The 19,262-nt window shown below is 36.7% G+C and overlaps 2 protein-coding genes across 2 annotated transcripts; both read right to left on the bottom strand.

The window, feature by feature from the left end:
- Positions 1–126: 126 nt before the first annotated feature.
- Positions 127–7,992, bottom strand: gnb3b (guanine nucleotide binding protein (G protein), beta polypeptide 3b). The gene is made up of 9 exons (XM_027002321.2): positions 7,980–7,992; positions 5,271–5,383; positions 4,900–5,045; positions 3,921–3,984; positions 2,356–2,512; positions 2,033–2,099; positions 1,377–1,578; positions 373–589; positions 127–233 (listed from the first exon to the last, which is right to left on the bottom strand). The coding sequence occupies exons 2-9, from the start codon at positions 5,325–5,327 to the stop codon at positions 127–129; spliced, it is 1,017 nt and encodes a 338-aa protein (XP_026858122.2). The 5' UTR covers positions 5,328–5,383; positions 7,980–7,992.
- Positions 7,993–9,553: 1,561 nt separating this feature from the next.
- Positions 9,554–18,493, bottom strand: zgc:174904 (uncharacterized protein LOC564690 homolog). The gene is made up of 6 exons (XM_027002323.2): positions 18,257–18,493; positions 14,617–14,742; positions 13,698–13,877; positions 12,901–13,064; positions 11,794–11,909; positions 9,554–10,853 (listed from the first exon to the last, which is right to left on the bottom strand). The coding sequence occupies exons 1-6, from the start codon at positions 18,369–18,371 to the stop codon at positions 10,688–10,690; spliced, it is 867 nt and encodes a 288-aa protein (XP_026858124.2). The 5' UTR covers positions 18,372–18,493; the 3' UTR covers positions 9,554–10,687.
- Between the last annotated feature and the right edge of the window lie 769 nt (positions 18,494–19,262).

The following is a 19,262-nucleotide window of genomic DNA, read 5'->3' as shown; positions in this document are numbered from 1 at the left end:
AAAACCTGAACCTTGACTGTTTTTTCTTTATGTCTCTCTACTTTTCTACTCCAACTTTAGTTCCAGTCTTTCTTTTTCTCTTGTTCTCTTTTGCTTGTCCTCAACTTTTTCTTCTGCTGGAGCAGCTCAGTTCCAGATCTTCAGAAAGCTATCCCATGAACCGGTGCATACACACACGCCATCCAATGGCACACCGGTGCAGCTCACCCTGTTGTCGTGGCCAGCCAGCACTCCTGAGAAAGAACACACCAATAAGGAGAAGAGATGAAGATTGAGGCCTCACATGTGAACCATTTTCTGCCTTTGCATTAGGTAACTCTCATTTTTGATCCTCCCACCCTCTCTTCCCTCTTGTCCCGCCTTGTCACTCACCGACTTTCTCGCCCTTCAACGAGTCCCATATGTTGCAGTTGAAGTTGTCATAGCCAGCAAGAATGAGGCGGCCAGACACGGACAGGGACACAGAGGTCACGCCGCTGTTCATCTGAATGTCCTCATAACTCAGCACTTCCTGGTCAGAGCGGATGTCAAAGGTCTTGCAGGTGCAGTCATCTGAGCCTGTCACAAAAGCATGTCCACTGGGGAAGTACTAAGAGGAAGATGAGGCAAGCTCAAGGTATAATTCAAAGTAGGCCAGAATCCCACACAAAATGAAATACATTCCAGTTTTTGTCATTATGGGAAAATAAGTGTTTAGGGACACTGCAAGAAGTTTTTTTTATATTGGTCATGAGTTCCAGCCATTGGTAATGCACAGTAAGGGCATATCCACAAAAATGAATTGTATAGGCTTCTCAAAGCACTTCTGAAGTGCACTCTTGCATATTTTTGGTACAAACCTAAGCCACATGTGATTGACACTGCATGACAAGTGCATCCATGAGCAGCTACTTTCTTCTGCATAGTGAGATATCACTGCTTTATGGAATAATTTTTCAGACACAAAATCTAGTGTAGAAGATTTTGTGTTTTAGTGTAGAAGTAGGCTTAATCAGTAATCAGAAAACCACCTCTAAGTGGTGTGTAAATGCAGGCTGTAATCTGCATTGTGGTATTCCTTTTGTTTGCACATGTATTTCTTCTGATGTACATCTAAATCAATTCATATTCATAATCCTTTTTAAGTATTAATGAAGAATATATGCATAAGCTATTTGTATTGCAAAACAGGCAGCAGTAACAGTGAGCTGCTCTGTGTATATTGCAGAAAGTGCCCCATAGGTGTGTGTGTTTCCTTTGATCTCTGCTACCTTCTTGCTTAGTTTGCAATTCCCCATAATGCAGAGCCAGGCCTAATCATTTACTGTCATCGTATGAACAAGACTGGACAGGATGTAATATTCTATCAGATGCAAATGCCTCGCTTGCTCACTCACAGCAATGGCATTGATGTCACTGGTATGGCCCTGAAAAGTCTGCTTGCATTTGCCATCCCTGATGTCCCACAGCTTGGCCGACGAATCACAGGCCCCAGAGATGAACGTGCTCATGTCAGAGGACAGAGCTAGACACATGCAGTCACCTACGTGATTCAGGAATACTGTCTTCTGCTTGCCAGATTCTATGTCCCACAGAATGCTGGGAGGTGATGGAGATTGGGATGGGAAAAATACAGATCATGAGGTTAAAGAGTTATTCAGTATGGTGTACTCAGCCAGGGGTGGCATGTTTTAATTGGATAAAGCAGTAAGTAGGTTTGTGAAAGTTTAGTAATATAAATTGAATTTCCATGTAGGTATATTTACTGTAGACAAATGTAAATACAGAATAATTCTAATGCAGGCTTGCAACTGACTTACTGCTAATCTTTGCAATGCACTTCAATGGGTTAATTGTACCTGAAGTAGAATAATGGGGAGATTTTTTATATATAGGTCCAATACTTTAAAAAAGTATTACAGAAAATATGTAGCCTGTTGTATATTTAGTTGACTGGGTCTATTAGTTCACTTTAAAGTGTAATTATGACATACTTTAAGAGTAAATACAACCATGGTGCATGGTAAATGTAGTACATAGCTCAATAGCTCACCAGGTGGTATCACCAGAGGAAGTAAGGACCTCACTGTCACTAAGGAACCGGACGCAGGACAGGTAACCTGCATAAATCAAAAAGAGTTGCTATCATTTTACACTAACCACTAAGTGATGTCTAGTCCATGGTAACTGTAAAATCTTTGTTAAATAGACCATGGTGATCATTTCTTCCTTTCTGAATCCACATATATCCCATCTGAACACACTATAATGGTAGGAGAGAATAACAAGCCTTTTAAATATATAGAGAGATGGGGAAAAAGGGATGATAAAAGCTATTTTGTCAAGAATAAGAAAAAATATAATTCTCCACCAGACCTGTATGTGCATCCAGTTCTTTCACAGTCTTGATAACGGGTGTCCTCATGTTGTAGATAGTGCAGATGTTGTCAAGACCACCACTGGCGACAAGGTTTCCAGATAGGGAATATCCACAGGTCATTACCCATGAGCATTTGAGGGGAACAGCATTTATCTGGATAAGCAGGACAGATATTAGTCTCACTTTGGTTTGGATTTATGTAGGAAAAGGGAGACAGAGCTTGACAGAATTTTTTATATATTTTTCACATATATATATTTTTCACACACACACACACACACACACACACACACACACACACACACACACACACACACACACACACACACACACATATATATATATATATATATATATATATATATATATATATAGTATATGGGCAATTCTTCACCATATGCATAGGAATATCTTTTCACAGCAGTTATTTTCAAGCATTCAAGCACATAATTACACAATGCCACTGATTTCCACTATAATTCATAATTCATAATTTTATTCCTGCACTGAAGGGCTTTTTTCACATTTCCACACATCCTCACGTCAAGGTTCCCTGCCCTATCCACTGCTCTCATACTTAGAGTTACCTGTCCTATACAATGCTTTTATATTCACTTACCTACCCTATTAAACCCTCTCTTATTCTTTAATTCACCTGATTTGTCTACAGGTTTATTCAACAACAGACTTCTTGTAGAGCTTGTTGACTGTCTGGAGGGTTGGGCTAGTTACTTACAAATACATTCCATTATAGAGCAATGATTACTTATTTTAAAATGTATCTGTAACATAATCCAAAGGATTACTATATGAAAGTAACATAATCCAATTACTTTACATTACTTTTTGACTTGTAAATTAACATCTGTTTTGTCACATATTACAAGGCAACAAAAGACCCCCAACACCCCCAGTGTAGGAACACAGCACATGGTACATATTTGGACCCTTTAAAGAAATGCAGGCTACATTGGGAGCTGATGCTTTTGCAGTGTGACAAAAGTTCAACAGAACCATTCACTCCATTAGACCATAAAATAAAGGAAAAAAAGAAGAAAGAAAAATAGAAGTTGTAATGTAACCCTGCTAGTAACCACCATATTTTTAAACTGAACAAGTAATCTAATTACTTTTTTTTCCTGTAACTGTAACTAAATACATTTTTGTATCCTGAATATTTAGCAGGTATTCTTTTAGTACCCAGCCCTAGATGAACCAATGTTGCACATGGTGCTTTGCTCTCTAACATCATAAAAGTCAGTCAGATTTTTATCTTAATACAATCACAGACTAATAAACAGACATAGAATATAAAAGATAATTTATTATATTCAACACAGATAGTGTAATATATTGGAATCTTTGGAATGGAATCATTATTCCACAGATATGCTATGAATGTTTTACAATTAACTATTAGATTTTATGTGGAGGAAGCATCATTTAATGTATCTTTTAGTGACCTGAAAAAGTTCTAACACAGTAACGCAGTGCTCTACAAAACTAACTACAGAATAAATACAGAGCTCTCAGAAACCTGAGGGTATAATCTTGGACTCACCTTGTTTCCAGAGTGGGTATCCCATATAAGGAGTTTGCCATCCTGTGAAGCACTGACCATTAGCCTGACAACAATGGGGGGCGAGGTAGAGGAGGCTAAATAAGTGCACTAACATTGTTCCTTTTTATTGTAGTAGTTTGTGTTGGTGTTTTAATACATGAAGCAAAGTGCATACAGAGCTTTTTAATGAACATTATAGACTATATGGAAATTATTTTATATCATACCAAGTTCACACATTATAGTCCACAGTGCAGTGAGACATAATAACCGTAATTTGGCCCGTGATCAACCAGACTCAAACAATTAAGTCTTCACAACAACAGAGCATTCCTCTTGTTCTCTATGAATTTCTGTCTGTGGCTGTTTCAACCCATTAATCCCAATAATAGATCCAAAAGAACCAAGCAGTAAAGGGGATTCAAGATGGCTGCAGAGTGGTGTAGATTGCTAAAAATGAAAAAAACTGGCTTAGTACATTACAGCTTAGCTGTGGGAGATAGTTACTTGGTACATTACAGGTAGCTAGTTACAGCTCTATATGGTGGACAAGATTTCTATATTTATGTTTGTCTTTACAATAAGTTAAATAACAGCATAATAACATGCATGCATGATACATTAGGGACAAATGTGAGGAGATCCCCATACTTGAAAGATTAAAAACCTTTTTGCCTTTCACAATTTCAACCTTATGTACAATTGTTCTGACATCCCCCAGTAAGATAAGAGCATTTCTTGAAAGCTGAAGTCCATAAGAGGACACATAATTTCTAAAAAGCAACACTGATTGGTCAAGGCATTTCTCATTGTCCAGTCCTTGGTCATTGTTCCAAAAATTTATATGCATTAATTATCCATTATGCACATGATATGCACATTAATTGCCTTAGGACATGTGACACAGATTATCATCATGCTATTAATTACAGCACTATTTGTGACAGAAAATACCTCAATGACTAAATAATACTCTCACCTACTGTCTGTAGCCCAGTGCAGAGCATAGATTTTAGCCAGGTGGCCTTTCAGTGTCCTCCGGGTCTTAGGCTGTATGGTGGGTGTTGGGGACACCCCAGCAGCAGCAGTGGCCAAGTCTGTATCATGGGCTGTTTTGCGAGCCACCTGGAAGATGAGGTATGAATTACAATTGATGCACAAATGGCACTGGAGATGTAATGGTAGCTGAACATAAATATATGTTCTGTCTTCTGCTGGATCTCTTTTCTATGTAACCTCTAGTTTGGAGATTTTACTTCTGTAATTTCCAGATTACACAACACACAAGCAAAGAGGGTGCACATGAAGTAAATGTCTGTAGTAAATGTTTGCATCTTTCATTTGTCTGACTTCAATCTGTGTCTTCAGGGCCTCAGCCTCCTTTTTTATCTTGTCCATTTCAGCCATGGCAGTAGATATGGGTTGTTACCGTTGAAAACAGATGGAGACAAGGAGCAGGTGACCTGGCCATTGGGACAACAACAACAGACAGAAACAAATTTAAAAATATTGAATTATGGCAGAGACCATTAGGAAGGATGCCAAGGTTCTGCGGTTTAAAAGAAAATTTGAAAACAGTAAAACAGTAAAAACAGTAAAAACATGCTGGTCTCTTAGGTGTTTTCTAAACAAAACGATGAAGCATCAGTGAATCACTGTGAAAGCTCTATTTTTAATGCTAATGATTAGTTTTGGATTAGGGATGATGGTTAAGGATGATCAAAATGTTCAACATTCATCTTGAGCCAATTTTGATAAAAACAGCATAATAAATAATATATAAGAACAGTAATCTGATTCTTTTTCTTATATGTGTAACGTGTGCCTGAGTGCCAAAGGGCGTGGAGCAGGACGCACAGACTCTCTCGATCTGTGAGACATTTAATAACACAAAACACCAATCACAACGGGGCACTGACATGTAACAAACACTGTGCACAGTCACGCAGACTATATGAACATCGACGATGGCTAGCATTAACAATTACTGACATTAACATTAACACGAGTTAGACTAACATTTACGAATGCTACGTTTAAATACTACTACACAAACAACACACTGCACACATTGACAAGGATTTATATATATATATAGACAAGACCACGTGCAGGTGTGTGCAGGCGTGGCTACAAACACAGATTCTCCCACTGCACGTGGCGGGCCAAACCCCGTGGCTCGCAGGAGGCGAGCGTTCCGTGACAATATCCTAGAACATTACAGAAGATGTCTCCCCAAAAGAAAGTGGCCATTTTGTAGGATCTGAACAAGAAATGATTTTAAAAGTTTGGTTTTCACAGTTCACAATTCGTTAACAAAGAATTTCTAATTCAATTTGTATGATCTGTTTTTCACAGCTATACAGCATCTCAGTGACTAGAGTCTTGCTCTAAATGTCTTTAATTAATATTCACATATTTATGTGCTGAAACTGTATTCATAATATATACCCTTTTGCAGCAATAGTCAAGCATTCAGAGCATTTTTCTTAGTTTCTTTTTTTTCACAGCCTGAATTACAACAACTTCATTGTTCTTTACTATTATATATTACGTATTCACCAATACATATAATAGACAAAAACAACCTTATACCCAGACCTCCTAAACAAAAAATAAGTATAAAATTGTTACACTTACACCATTTGAAAGACACTTAGCAGCGAACAGACACTTACCTGGGGAACAAATTTAATAGTATACATATGCTCCGTTACCTCATGACATTGATGTTGTTAGTACAGTGCTCTAGCCATTCTAATATGTAAGCTATGGGAACACTATGAAATTCAGTATTTAAAGACATACTCTCTTTATTTTAAGAGCAGGAAGTGGGATGAAAAGAGAAGTGGCCAGGAAGGTGGTCTCAGTCCCAGCAGAAGCTTTCAAATCCAATCTCCTTTCATCCAATTACAGACTGCTCTTTGCTGCTGAATGGAGAGTAGGGGTGTGTGAGGTCACAGGAAAATTTGGAGAAACTGATAGTGAGGTATTGACCAGATGTAGAAGTATGTAGGAAACTCCAAATACTCTTGAAATCTTAGATAAAACCATAAGGATGTTCTTATAATGAGAACACAATGGTGAGCATCATGCTTGGGAGATAGAGATGTAGACAGAGTTGTTCACAGGTAAATTCGATAGTTTTATTATTGAAAGGACAGTCCAAGACCCCCCCCCCCCCACCCACCCACCACCACCACCTAAAAAAAAGGCAAAGGTTGCTAACAAAATAACAGTTGATCCAGGCAGAAATACCAAATAAAGGGCAAGCAGTAAGGCCAAAACCAGGGAGGCAGGCATAAGTCATAACAGAGCACAAAACAAATAAAAATACAAAGTGAATGGCTCAGAAACATAAGGGTAGGCAAAATGAGACTTTGCAAAGACAAAGAAGTAGGACATTACATATATAGGGAGAGACAAGTGGAATAACAAGACACAGTTGCAACTGAGAATCAAGGTACAGGGAATAAACAGGAGGATTATGGGGAATGTAATTCACAGGAGGCTGGGCTGAGGCTGAAGGTGAGGCAGTAAGGGTTGAGCTTGCAATGGTTACCTCAGGAAGCTCTAAGTATATCAAAGAGGTAAGTTAATTAATAGTTTAAATGAAATGGAGATGTTACATGGATGCCAACCTCATAATAATTCACAAAAGACAAGCCATGAAAATTTATAAAAGGTTATGGGTAAAGGTTGATTCAGTTGTTGTAGCTTTCTGACAACTTTAGTTATATGAAATCCACCAAAACTGATTTGTTATTTTTTGTGAGTTTAGGTTGCTGCAATAAGGTTAAATGAAATCACTAAAACATTCCTTTTCTACTGCAATTCATAGTCACATTGCAAGCCTGCCCCTGCTGAAGCCAGGCTAGCATAAACCAGGCCAATGACATACAATGAAATACCAAATTATGATGGGAGCCTTTTTGCTTAGTTTCTTACTAAACCAACTTCACCAGCTGAAGGTCACCAATGAGACCTTCTACCTACTACCATGATAAACTTTCACTAAATGCCAAAGGAGGATTTTCCAAAAGCTCATAAGTCACTCACCTTAACTATTTTTTGCTTTTCCCCCCACAAGTCCTCTATGCCCCACTTTGCATTTGAAGCTTCTCTTCTCTCCTTTGCTGTCTTCGTCTCATGCGTTCTCACAAGAGACTTGTCACAACATACCAATGAAAAACTCTCCTTCTTTTTCCCTTTCTCCAGAGACAAACAGATGAGGATTGGGAGGGATGAAGGAGATCAAGGATGAACGGATAAGACTAAAGATGGAAACAGAGAGAGAGAGTCACACACACAGTAGGAGAACAAGAGGGAGAGAGAGAGGAGGAGAGTGGAAGAGGGCAGAGAGAGCAGGTAAACTGATTGCTGTAAGAAATCAGTCTATGGGGTCAACTTTAAGGAGTCTAGGACAGCAAAGCAATGGCCCATGAAGCCTCTGGTGAGGAAAGGAGGCATAGACCATCCTGAGGAAAAGATTCCCAGGCAAGAAACTCCTAATGAGAAATTCTTAGTTATTTCAGAAACTCAATGAGGCCACAGTCTTGGCACTGCATGTTTTATATTAGAGTACCACCACTAATGGGTAATGTGGAAATTAGCTTTTAATACCACATTTTAGGCAAAAGTCCATTCATTACTCCTCACTGTAACAAGCAAGCTCATTTTGTGAGACAAGCAATGTGGCAAAACAGAAATGAGATGAGGCGTAGGGATGATAATCAGTGAAACCAGATAAATTATATGATTAGGAGAACTACGTGTGTGGTGTGGTTGGTAATAAGGTAGGATGGTATGGGATGGATTGGAGGGGCATTGTAATTTAACATCAAGGTTGAGGCCTCTGCATTAGTTTGTCAGATCTAATGTGTTGATCTCACTTAAGCAGGATCTATTTGGATTTCCAGAGAATCAGCAATCCCTTTAAGGAATTAAAGCAGGTGAATCTATGTGTGCGTCACTAATGAAAAGGAGTCAAAGAGAGGTTGGAAGGAGAAAACTGTTAACGCAAAGTTGTTGATATGCCTACCACATAACACCACACACACCTCATTTAAATGTTGTTCTTCAAAAGACAACAAAAAACAGGATCATCAAGGGAATTTCTTGATGTGCAAACTCTGGCAGTTATTTGAGACATATATTTTGAGTGATTTTACAGAGCTATAACCCAGGGCAGTGTTAAATACAAAAAGACTAGACCTAGAATGTGCCTTGGTGGCTAGAGACTAATGTTGGCAAAATTACCACTTTAGCACAAATATTTCTTAGTGGTTTCATGGTGATAGTTAGACAGCTGTATTAATTTACATACACAGCATTCAACACACATAATTGCCTACTCCTTAAACAAATCCTGTAGTATGCTTTGAATAACTATCTAAATGAGTCTAGTTTCCCATTTTGACAGTTTTCATTAGGAATAACAAGGCAAAATGAACTATCACTGATAATGTGATTTGACTTTGCAGTTCCAGCTTTTTATAAAGGACTATGATATTTGCATGACAATTTCCATGGTTAAGAAGAATTGTGGATGCAATGTAATGTTTTGATGTTTTCTAACACTTCACATGTTTATTTTGTTAAGGATTATTTCAGTGATTTTTAACTCAAAAACATCTGTCATCTGCAGTTTATTGTCTAGCATAGTCTACCACCTGCAGTGAATGTATATTAAACACAGACAATAAATGTAACTAACTTAGAAAAAACATAAAAAACCTGTTGACTGGAAACATTCTTATAATGAAACTTAAGTATACACTAAGATTACAGTGGAAGAAATGCTGGAGTAAGCAATGAGGCAAAGCCAATGCTTGTAATGCATAAATGCTTTTTCAATCCTCATTACTCTGTCATGTCCTCTTAATAAAGATTCTCTTTGATCTGCAGTGTAAACAAGCCAAGTTTGAGTAATCTTCTCACCAACACTCCTGCCAGGGCACGGCATTATCTAAGAATGTAAAATCCCTACTAACTAATATCTACTAATATAGCTGGGCATACAGTCTCAAAGCTAATGCAGTGAACAAAAGTTTCAGCAGAACTACTAGTATCTCTAAGTAACACCATCAGATATTCAGAAATAACTTCACAATGAGCCATGGTGGTGTAGTACCCTCTTCCTATAATCCAGTCCAACAGTGGCAGGGCAGTGTTCTTACTGGTGACTTCTGCTGTGACATCAGGGAGGTGGGAAATGAGAGCACTCTCATAAGAGGACACAGCTTGCAAAAATCAACTGAATGATTTAGGAAGCTGATTCAGCAACTAATACTGGAATATCCTTTAACCTTGTGTGATAGTATGCAAGTCTCATGCAAGGACATTTTGGAATTGGGCTTCACTGTGTCCTGTGTCTCAGGAGCATGTTAACTGTTGTTTATTAGTAGCCAATGACAAAACATTTTTACAGAAGCATAAACACTACCAAGGACCCAGGTTAGTGAAGTCTATTTAGTGTTGAAGTAAAGTCCTGAAACAGAGTTTTGAGAAATTTTGGCCTTAAGCCTAAAAGATAATGTATCTAAAGTGTTTATACCAATGTACATAAGGAGCACAGCATATCAGGATATGGTAAAATGAAAAATATCTTCAACGCTGCCCTCTACTGACATAAATTTGCATTATAATGCCATATGCTTAGAGGACATAAAACTTGGACTTGCCCCCCAAGAGGGAGTAAGAACTCAACACTACACATTTTCTTTTTAAACTTGGAAAAATAAAAAAGCAGCGTCCTCCACTGCTGGCTATCTGGAAGTTGACTCCGTCTTCTTCTCGCAGATCCATGGCAAGGACATGTAGCATGGTGCGTCGTACCAGCTCTTGGTTGCCACACGGGTCAGAACTTCAGTCTTCACTATGTAACCACAATCTTCATTAATATGGTTGTTTGGTTCCCCCTCCTCCCAGAAACTATAGTAGCAAATGACAAGAAAGCATGTGTTATTAAATGGGAGTTGTGATCTCTTACAAGGCTTAGCCAAGGCTAAGTGTTATGGCAAAGATATTTGCATTAAAGCACAGCAGCAGTTGAGTACTAGACTGCAAAGTTAGTAGGAATGGTAACAGAGGGTTGGACTACACGTTTGTCAGTTACACGCAATCGCTGTTCGAAGAATATTTCAGTGCCAGATTGAATGCTAAATGCCAGATAGTTATTAAATGACTGTTTTGTGAATAAAAGCCTTAAATTACTTGATATTCATTACTGCCAAGAATAAACAGCTGGAAGTGTGCTAAGTCAAAGTGGTGGACTAATGTGGAGAAAAATACTGTAATTTTGGCTCACTCGTTGAGGATGCTGAGGATGATATATTAATGCAATTTTGTACTGATAGAGATTCATGAAAAACACTATAGATGAATACATAGTTACCCCTCTCTACAATACCTACCACAAAAACATTCAACATTTGCCTGCATTTTACAACTGCCAAAATGTGTCATTAGAAAGTCCTGCATAGGAAAGGACACTTTGAGTATAATGTTATAAATCAACAAAACGAAAACAGGAGTGGTGGAACAGCACTGCACAGTTTAGTGTTTCCTGACCTCTAGCACTCCTAATTCAACTCATTGGTTATCAATCCCTTTCAGTGCAGTCCTAAGTGGACATAGCCTGAGTGGACATAGCCTAAGCCTTGATAACCCTTCCCCAACCCCCCTCCAAGACAAGCATTGTCCACCACAGAGTTTTTCTTAAAGTATAACTTTAAATCATAAATGAAATGAAGCAAAATAAAAAGGTGACCAGGATATAAATAGTATTAAATTGTTGGATTGGACACACTGAAGAAATATTTTTGACCTTCAAAGATCCATAAACAGACTGGATTTGTATAGTCTTGCTCACCCTCCAACCAGTTTGGTTCCATCTACCCAGTACCAGTCCCCCTCCAACTTTTCATCACTTATCCCAAACCAATAAGAATTCCAGTGACCGCGTGGTAGCAGGTTCCATAGAAAGGTCTGGGATCAGACATGGGAGAAAAACAAGTAAAACTGCATGTCATTGCAACAGTTAATGAAATATTTAGTGACACACACAAAGCATGTGATAAGCACCGTTGAGCAAAAGCAGAACCTTACTGAAACATTACTGCAGAGGGTCTGTCTTTCAACATCTGCAGATTATGAACTATTTTGAGCACAGCATTTGGTTGAAAACAACATTGTGAAATTGCTTGGTCACTAGACCAGTGCTGACAGCAAATTTGGTCTTGCAGAACAAATATTTATTCTGTTGAAACTGTGCCCTTGTTCCCTTGTATAAGGTTGTAAATACATGAATATTAAAAGTCAGTTCAAGACAAAAGAGGGGAAAAAATGTAATCATATTATAGTATGATGTCACAATTATCAACGTTCCTTAGCTACTCAATGAAAATAATTGTGAAAATAATAAAAATAAAATTTCTTTTTTAGTATATTATATGAAGTGTAGCCTTTAGAGTAGGAGAATACATTGTAAAGGTATCAGGATAAAATGATTGCATTGTGTCCTGAGCTTTATGTATGAATGTCTTTGATGAGTTTTTAATACCCATGCTCACATTATTGCACATTCCCCAAAAAAAAAAAAAGAATGTTACATGTCTCCAAAGGCAAATGCAGCAAAGGAATGTGCTGAGCTGTGTTTGCACCGGAGGCCGTTTTTTTTTTTTTTTTTAAAGGTGTAGCTGAAAACACATGAAAGTCTGATAATTAAGCATAGTGCAAGTTAAACATAATGACTTTTAATTAAGAAAGCTCATGACTAGCAGAGCTTGTCCTGCAGCTGACTGCATGTCTAAACAGGTCACTAGTTCTCTTGCTCTAGTTCTCGTGGCTGGGGTCTTTGAAAAAGGCTGCTGCTGATCAGGTGACAGCTTCTTTCCTTCCCTGCTTTTTCTTCACCTAGTGCTCTCGCTGGTGTTTGAAGCTGTATCTGCCCTTCTGCTATTCTTGTCATTCTTCTCACCTGCTCCTCAGCTGTGTGGATGATGGCGAGGTGGCCTCCTTTATTCTTGCAGTACTTCTGACTCTCTCTCCAGCTCATACTGAAGACGGAGATGAAGTAGCAACTCCCATTGAAATAGAGCCAATTTTCAGCGCACCGCACTGGTTCTGGAGTTAGGGTGGCCTCTGAACAGGGAGAGAGGGGGAAAGATGCAGAGAGGGAGAGAGAAAGAGAATGAAGTTTTACGAAAGGATTTCCTTGATTTCTTAATAATTCTGTGTGTCACTGCATTGTATAATGGTTCTCAAACAAGCTCAGTTGACAAAATTCAAACCACAAGTGACATATTCTGATACTGTAACCATTTGCCATCAGGTGACACTGAGCTATTAGAGTGATGGTAAATGTAATTTATCAGAGTAATAATATCAAAGTAATGATATCTTTATATTATAAATGTAATTCGTCCAATTTCTGAGCCTATTACAAAGCAGGAGTACAATATTTCAAATTATATTTGAACAAATTTTCATATCAGTCTAAAATTGATTAAAGCGCTGCAATAAGTGCAATGAAGGCATTTTATTACTCTTCAGTATTAGAAATTCATTGTATAATTTTGATATCTGAAGATATATCAGTGAAGTGTTTTGGCAATTAGATTGCATAATGGGTTTGTTCACATAATTTGTGAACTAAACTCCACAGTGTTTTTCATACTAATAACTGTAAATGTAACCATCAAATCCAGTACAAACTGACAGAGGATGTACACACATCTACACACACTCAAACACACCCATACACACAGCACTAACCCAGCTGCTGAATCTTGGACTTTAGTTCATCAATTTCTTGTATCAGTTCCTTATTTTCTTTCTTCAGTGTTTTTTTCTCTTCAGTTAGGGCAGTCACATTAGGGCAGGCCTTCTGCATCATTGAGGATAAGGAGGAATTCTGGGAAACTTGGTCTTTACTTTCAGCTCTACTGCTATTCTCTATAAATGACAGGAAAAAAACAACAATGCAACAAAGCATGCAGATCTTAAAAATGACTCATTAGGAAAACACAAAGTTTGCAATATGTTTGCTCAGATAGATTATAACAAGAAGTCATAATAATATCTTAATTATATAACAGCACTGATGCAATCATCTTTGCTATCAAACCCTGACAAAAACAGAAACACATGCAATCCTAAGACACTTCTCTTAATAATAAGCCCTAACTTTTTGCAGTCTCCTGTGCATTATCATCCTTAATGCTAGTGCCTTAACTGTAAATAAAGACATCTGATGAGGAATGCTTGGTGAAGACATTTGAGGCCAAATTTGTCCTCCCATGTGGAGAAAAACAAGTTAATCAGTTCTTTGTAATGAACCCAGACTTCTGAACCCTACTGCTAACCACATAACAATCAGAAAATGGAATCCATGGAGGCACCCAGGTAAGTCCCGATTAATGGCACTATTTCCATTTGCCAAATCTCTAGAGGGAAAAGAACAACAAACCGTCATCTTATGTAACAAGGTAAGTACGCTTAAAGGATAGCACATGCTTATTATGTGCAGACTGTGGGAAGTAATAGCGAGTTGGAAAAGGTCATTTCAGTTTACCATGGGGACACCTTGTGAAATGATAAACAATCTTAACAAGTGCTCACTAGTGCAAATATAACATGCAAACCACCCAAAAAGAAATGTACAGGAGCATGAGAGGAATTCAGTTGCACTCACGGTGTACACTCATCGCTACCAACACCATGAGCAAAATGAGGCAGAAGGCAGTGAGGCACATTGTAGCCACACGATATGGTCCTGGATGAGTCTGCTGCTGAACTGCTGTCAGTGAATTTGCCAACACTGTGGACAAAGAGAGATAAGATAAGAGAGGATGTACAGTGAGCAAAGTCAAAAATACAAACAAGTCTCTGGAATTAGAGATACAAATTCAGATAACTCTATGGTTGAAAAAAAAAAGACTATGGCTGATGTTGGACATCAATATGTAATTAATTCAATGCAAATTAACACAGATCTAAAAGAACAACACAGCAGTTCCAGGTTTGAACCTTTATCTTTTCGGTGAAATCACAGGGCTGATGTGACATGTTTTGCTTGCTGCAGGTATTATGGAAGAAGTTGTTGAAAACAACTCTTAAACAGAATTGCAACACCCTGATGGGAGAAATATTTTGGTGGGACTGCCAAAAAGGCACTAACCAGTTAGTTGCCTTATTGGAAGGAATGATAGAGAGCCAGCAGCATATCAGATGATGACCACCTAGACATTTCAGATGAGAAATCAGGCACACCTACAAGTAAATATTTGCCTTGATATTTCTGTGCTTATAGAGGAGCAATATGTAATTTTTCTAATGATTATTCTTCACGTCATGAAACATCCATTATACTGACACCTGGTGCCCTGGATGTTTCAGAGATTCTGTTTTAAATCTATTTTAAATATGGCTGCTTCCATGTGGGGGACCCAATCTATGAAGATTCATTCATCAAACAGATTCATTCGGTTTGAACTGGCAATTTGATTCTTCCTTTCATGGGAACTGTGCTTTAGAGAAAAAATGTAAAAATAATAATCACTTTCATAAATAGTGTTTGCTAATTTTTGCTTGCTCCTTTAAACTTTATAAATAGGTATTTATGTCCAAGAATTGGGCTATGTCAGTTTTTTTCTACCACTATGCACTTATTTATAACGGTAGTACATGATTTTCTTACTGCTTCTTCCAAATGAGCGTTAAATGTTTCAGACACATTTTATCTTTATAGGCAAACACCCCATGCGCTTTGAAATTAATGACAAAATATTTGAACTGATGCATTAAGATATATTAAAGCACCTGCTAGGTTTTGAAGTTCATGCAGTGAAAGTGTTTTTAAAAAAAACAATTACACAAAGACCAAAATTAAACATTTTGATGTTTAAAATTAAGAATATTTGATGTTATAGCAATTTGCTAACTAACAGCTATTCAAAGTCTTAGCTCATGCTAATCCAATCAATCCAGTAACTGAAATCAATATTTTACCACATTTTTTCTTAGTTTCTCACACTTATCACACTAAAAAATAAATGTTTCACAGAATAAACAGAGAAAAATCAGCACACGAATCACTTATGTTATTAAGCATTATAGTTACAATTAGACATTTAAACTGCATTTTCAGCATATGTCATTCTGTATTGATTATTTTGGCTGGATGTTTCAGAGATTCTGTTTTAAATCTATTTTAAATATGGCTGCCTCCATGTGGGGGACCCAATCTATGAAGATTCATTCATCAAACAGATTCATTCGGTTTGAACTGGCAATTTGATTCTTCCTTTCATGGGAACTGTGCTTTAGAGAAAAAAATGTAAAAATAATAATCACTTTCATAAATAGTGTTTGCTAATTTTTGCTTGCTCCTTTAAACTTTATAAATAGGTATTTATGTCCAAGAATTGGGCTATGTCAGTTTTTTTCTACCACTATGCACTTATTTATAACGGTAGTACATGATTTTCTTACTGCTTCTTCCAAATGAGCGTTAAATGTTTCAGACACATTTTATCTTTATAGGCAAACACCCCATGCGCTTTGAAATTAATGACAAAATATTTGAACTGATGCATTAAGATATATTAAAGCACCTGCTAGGTTTTGAAGTTCATGCAGTGAAAGTGTTTTTAAAAAAAACAATTACACAAAGACCAAAATTAAACATTTTGATGTTTAAAATTAAGAATATTTGATGTTATAGCAATTTGCTAAGTAACAGCTATTCAAAGTCTTAGCTCATGCTAATCCAATCAATCCAGTAACTGAAATCAATATTTTACCACATTTTTTCTTAGTTTCTCACACTTATCACACTAAAAAATAAATGTTTCACAGAATAAACAGAGAAAAATCAGCACACGAATCACTTATGTTATTAAGCATTATAGTTACAATTAGACATTTAAACTGCATTTTCAGCATATGTCATTCTGTATTGATTATTTTGGCTGGATGTTTCAGAGATTCTGTTTTAAATCTATTTTAAATATGGCTGCCTCCATGTGGGGGACCCAATCTATGAAGATTCATTCATCAAACAGATTCATTCGGTTTGAACTGGCAATTTGATTCTTCCTTTCATGGGAACTGTGCTTTAGAGAAAAAAATGTAAAAATAATAATCACTTTCATAAATAGTGTTTGCTAATTTTTGCTTGCTCCTTTAAACTTTATAAATAGTTAAACTTTATAGTTACAATTAGACATTTAAACTGCATTTTCAGCATATGTCATTCTGTATTGATTATTTTGGCTTCAGAAACCTGCAGAAGCAGCCATGAAGTTGAAGGGAGAAAGATATGAAGCAGCGTGTTTCAAATGTCATGGCCAAATTGAGTGAACTATACACCTGTAATTTAGATAAAAAGCATTAAACTAAAGTTAAACCTGCCTTCTAGGAAGTTTAAATTACAACCTCAAATACCCTAGAATCATGTAGAATTACCTGAAAATTAGATCATTTAAATAAAGATTAGACTAAATCAAGGAGTTTTGAGTTATTCATTAAACTTCATCCCCGTCCAAAAAACCTCACATAACAGTAAGAGCAACATACTTATTAGATGCTGAATAATGACCAAATACAAAAGTAGCACATATAATGCACACAACCTTCTCCAGAACACTTAGTGCCCTATTTTTCAGTGTTTACCCCAGGTTTATTTGTTCAGTATGTCATGTTAGAAAAGCCTACAAAATGTTTGTGCAAGTTCAGGGTGTGGAGACCCAACTAGCACTCTGGGGCACAGTTCAGCCTGAGCTATCCTGAGTAGATGTCCAGTTCAAGCTGTGTCCTGCCATATAAATATAATAATATAAATATTTGCCTAGTGCAGTTTACATTTCAAACCTCCTCAAGCAACAGCTGAGGTGCAACTGTAATCACTTTTCTACTAACTGTCATTAGGCTTGGATCACCAAATTAATAACTTTGCTGAGATATTTGTTCTGAATTAAGAGCACAAACATTATTGTTTACTCATTTCCTGATATAAAGCTGTAATATAGAATACAGAAATGTGAAATGTTAACAACTTTAAATTATTTTTAAATAAACCATATTCATGGTACACTCATGCTCTCAGAACTACATCAGTGGTGCCAGAACTTATAAATAAATTAAAAAGCTATAAATATATCTGTCATGAGTGATTTTATTGAAACTTGGGTAACATAAGAAGAAACCAGTTGGAGATTCAATGTTTTCTGACTCACTACTGCAAACTTTCAAACAGACCACATATGCATATTGTACAAACAGAAGTGTTAAAAAACAGACATAAAGCAGTAAAAGAAGTGACATTGTCTTACCAGGTTGTGGATCTCTACTGTGTAGAATATTGCCAGTGTTTTCTTCATCAACACTTCCGTCAATAAGCTTTGTATACATCCCCTCGCATGCTAGGGAACCTGCTTCTGTAGACATGACTGTCAAAGTTATAAAAAAATGAGAGAATCTATTGCCCAGTGGTTGATATCAATGTCCTTGGCTTTAGTTGTAGCACAGCTGAAGACAGTCTACGGCACTGTCAAAGTTCTGTTTAGAAGGGTAAAGAGAAACGTATTTAGAGGATGAACATAGGGGTGGAGTGATTGAGTAGACATGCAGGACAAGAAATCCAATAGCTACTCTAAACATTTTATAGCAACCACCGCTTAATCAAGATAAATGAATTTGTGAAAATAATTTTTGTACAGGGTAGTTGATGGGTGTGCTTCTTTTTATTTCAGTGGTAATGAACCTCAGTATTAAGCTTATTTCAAACATACAACTATTAAACTACATAAACATAAAACTACATAAGGAACTATTTTAAAATCATTCAATTTCAGGGTGATTTACTTCCTCAGTTATATTTGGGCAAAGCAAAATTTCTGAATATTTAAGTCAATTTAAATATGCTTTACAGTTTATTGCTGAGCTTAAACACATTATAGTCAGGCAATCCTCAAAAACTGTGATTGTCTTTATGAAAATTGGAGATTCACATTACTGTATTAAGAATAAACCCTGTATTGGTGTATTAAGAATAATACACCAATAATACACCAATTACATTAATAATAATTAATGTAATGTTATGTAATTAACAATAATAATAATTAACTGCAATTAATTAGTAATTAATTATTATTATTAATTAAGAATTTACCATATAGCAATTAAGAAATTCCATATTGGTATATTAAAAATAGATATAGTTTAGAATAAACTATACAACAAAACAGAAACGATATTTATTTATTAGAATATCGTTTATTAGAAACAATAAGGGACTACATAATACATAAAGTCTTCTGATGACACAGCACATTT

Source organism: Electrophorus electricus, chromosome 8, assembly GCF_013358815.1.
Source record: "Electrophorus electricus isolate fEleEle1 chromosome 8, fEleEle1.pri, whole genome shotgun sequence".
Taxonomy (NCBI): Eukaryota; Metazoa; Chordata; class Actinopteri; order Gymnotiformes; family Gymnotidae; genus Electrophorus; species Electrophorus electricus.
This window is presented reverse-complemented; position numbering and strand designations above follow the sequence as displayed.

Excerpts from the sequence above, each read along its gene's own strand:
- gnb3b (XM_027002321.2), bottom strand. The coding sequence starts at position 5,327 with ATGGCTGAAATGGACAAGATAAAAAAGGAGGCTGAGGCCCTGAAGACA. Across the intron at positions 590-1,376 it reads GTGACATCAATGCCATTGCT|TACTTCCCCAGTGGACATGC; the intron begins GTGAGTGAGCAA and ends TCTTCCTCTTAG. Across the intron at positions 234-372 it reads GTTGAAGGGCGAGAAAGTCG|GAGTGCTGGCTGGCCACGAC; the intron begins GTGAGTGACAAG and ends GTTCTTTCTCAG.
- zgc:174904 (XM_027002323.2), bottom strand. The coding sequence starts at position 18,371 with ATGTCTACAGAAGCAGGTTCCCTAGCATGCGAGGGGATGTATACAAAG. Across the intron at positions 13,878-14,616 it reads GGTAGCGATGAGTGTACACC|AGAATAGCAGTAGAGCTGAA; the intron begins GTGAGTGCAACT and ends TGTCATTTATAG. Across the intron at positions 10,854-11,793 it reads GGAACCAAACTGGTTGGAGG|TTTCTGGGAGGAGGGGGAAC; the intron begins GTGAGCAAGACT and ends TTGCTACTATAG.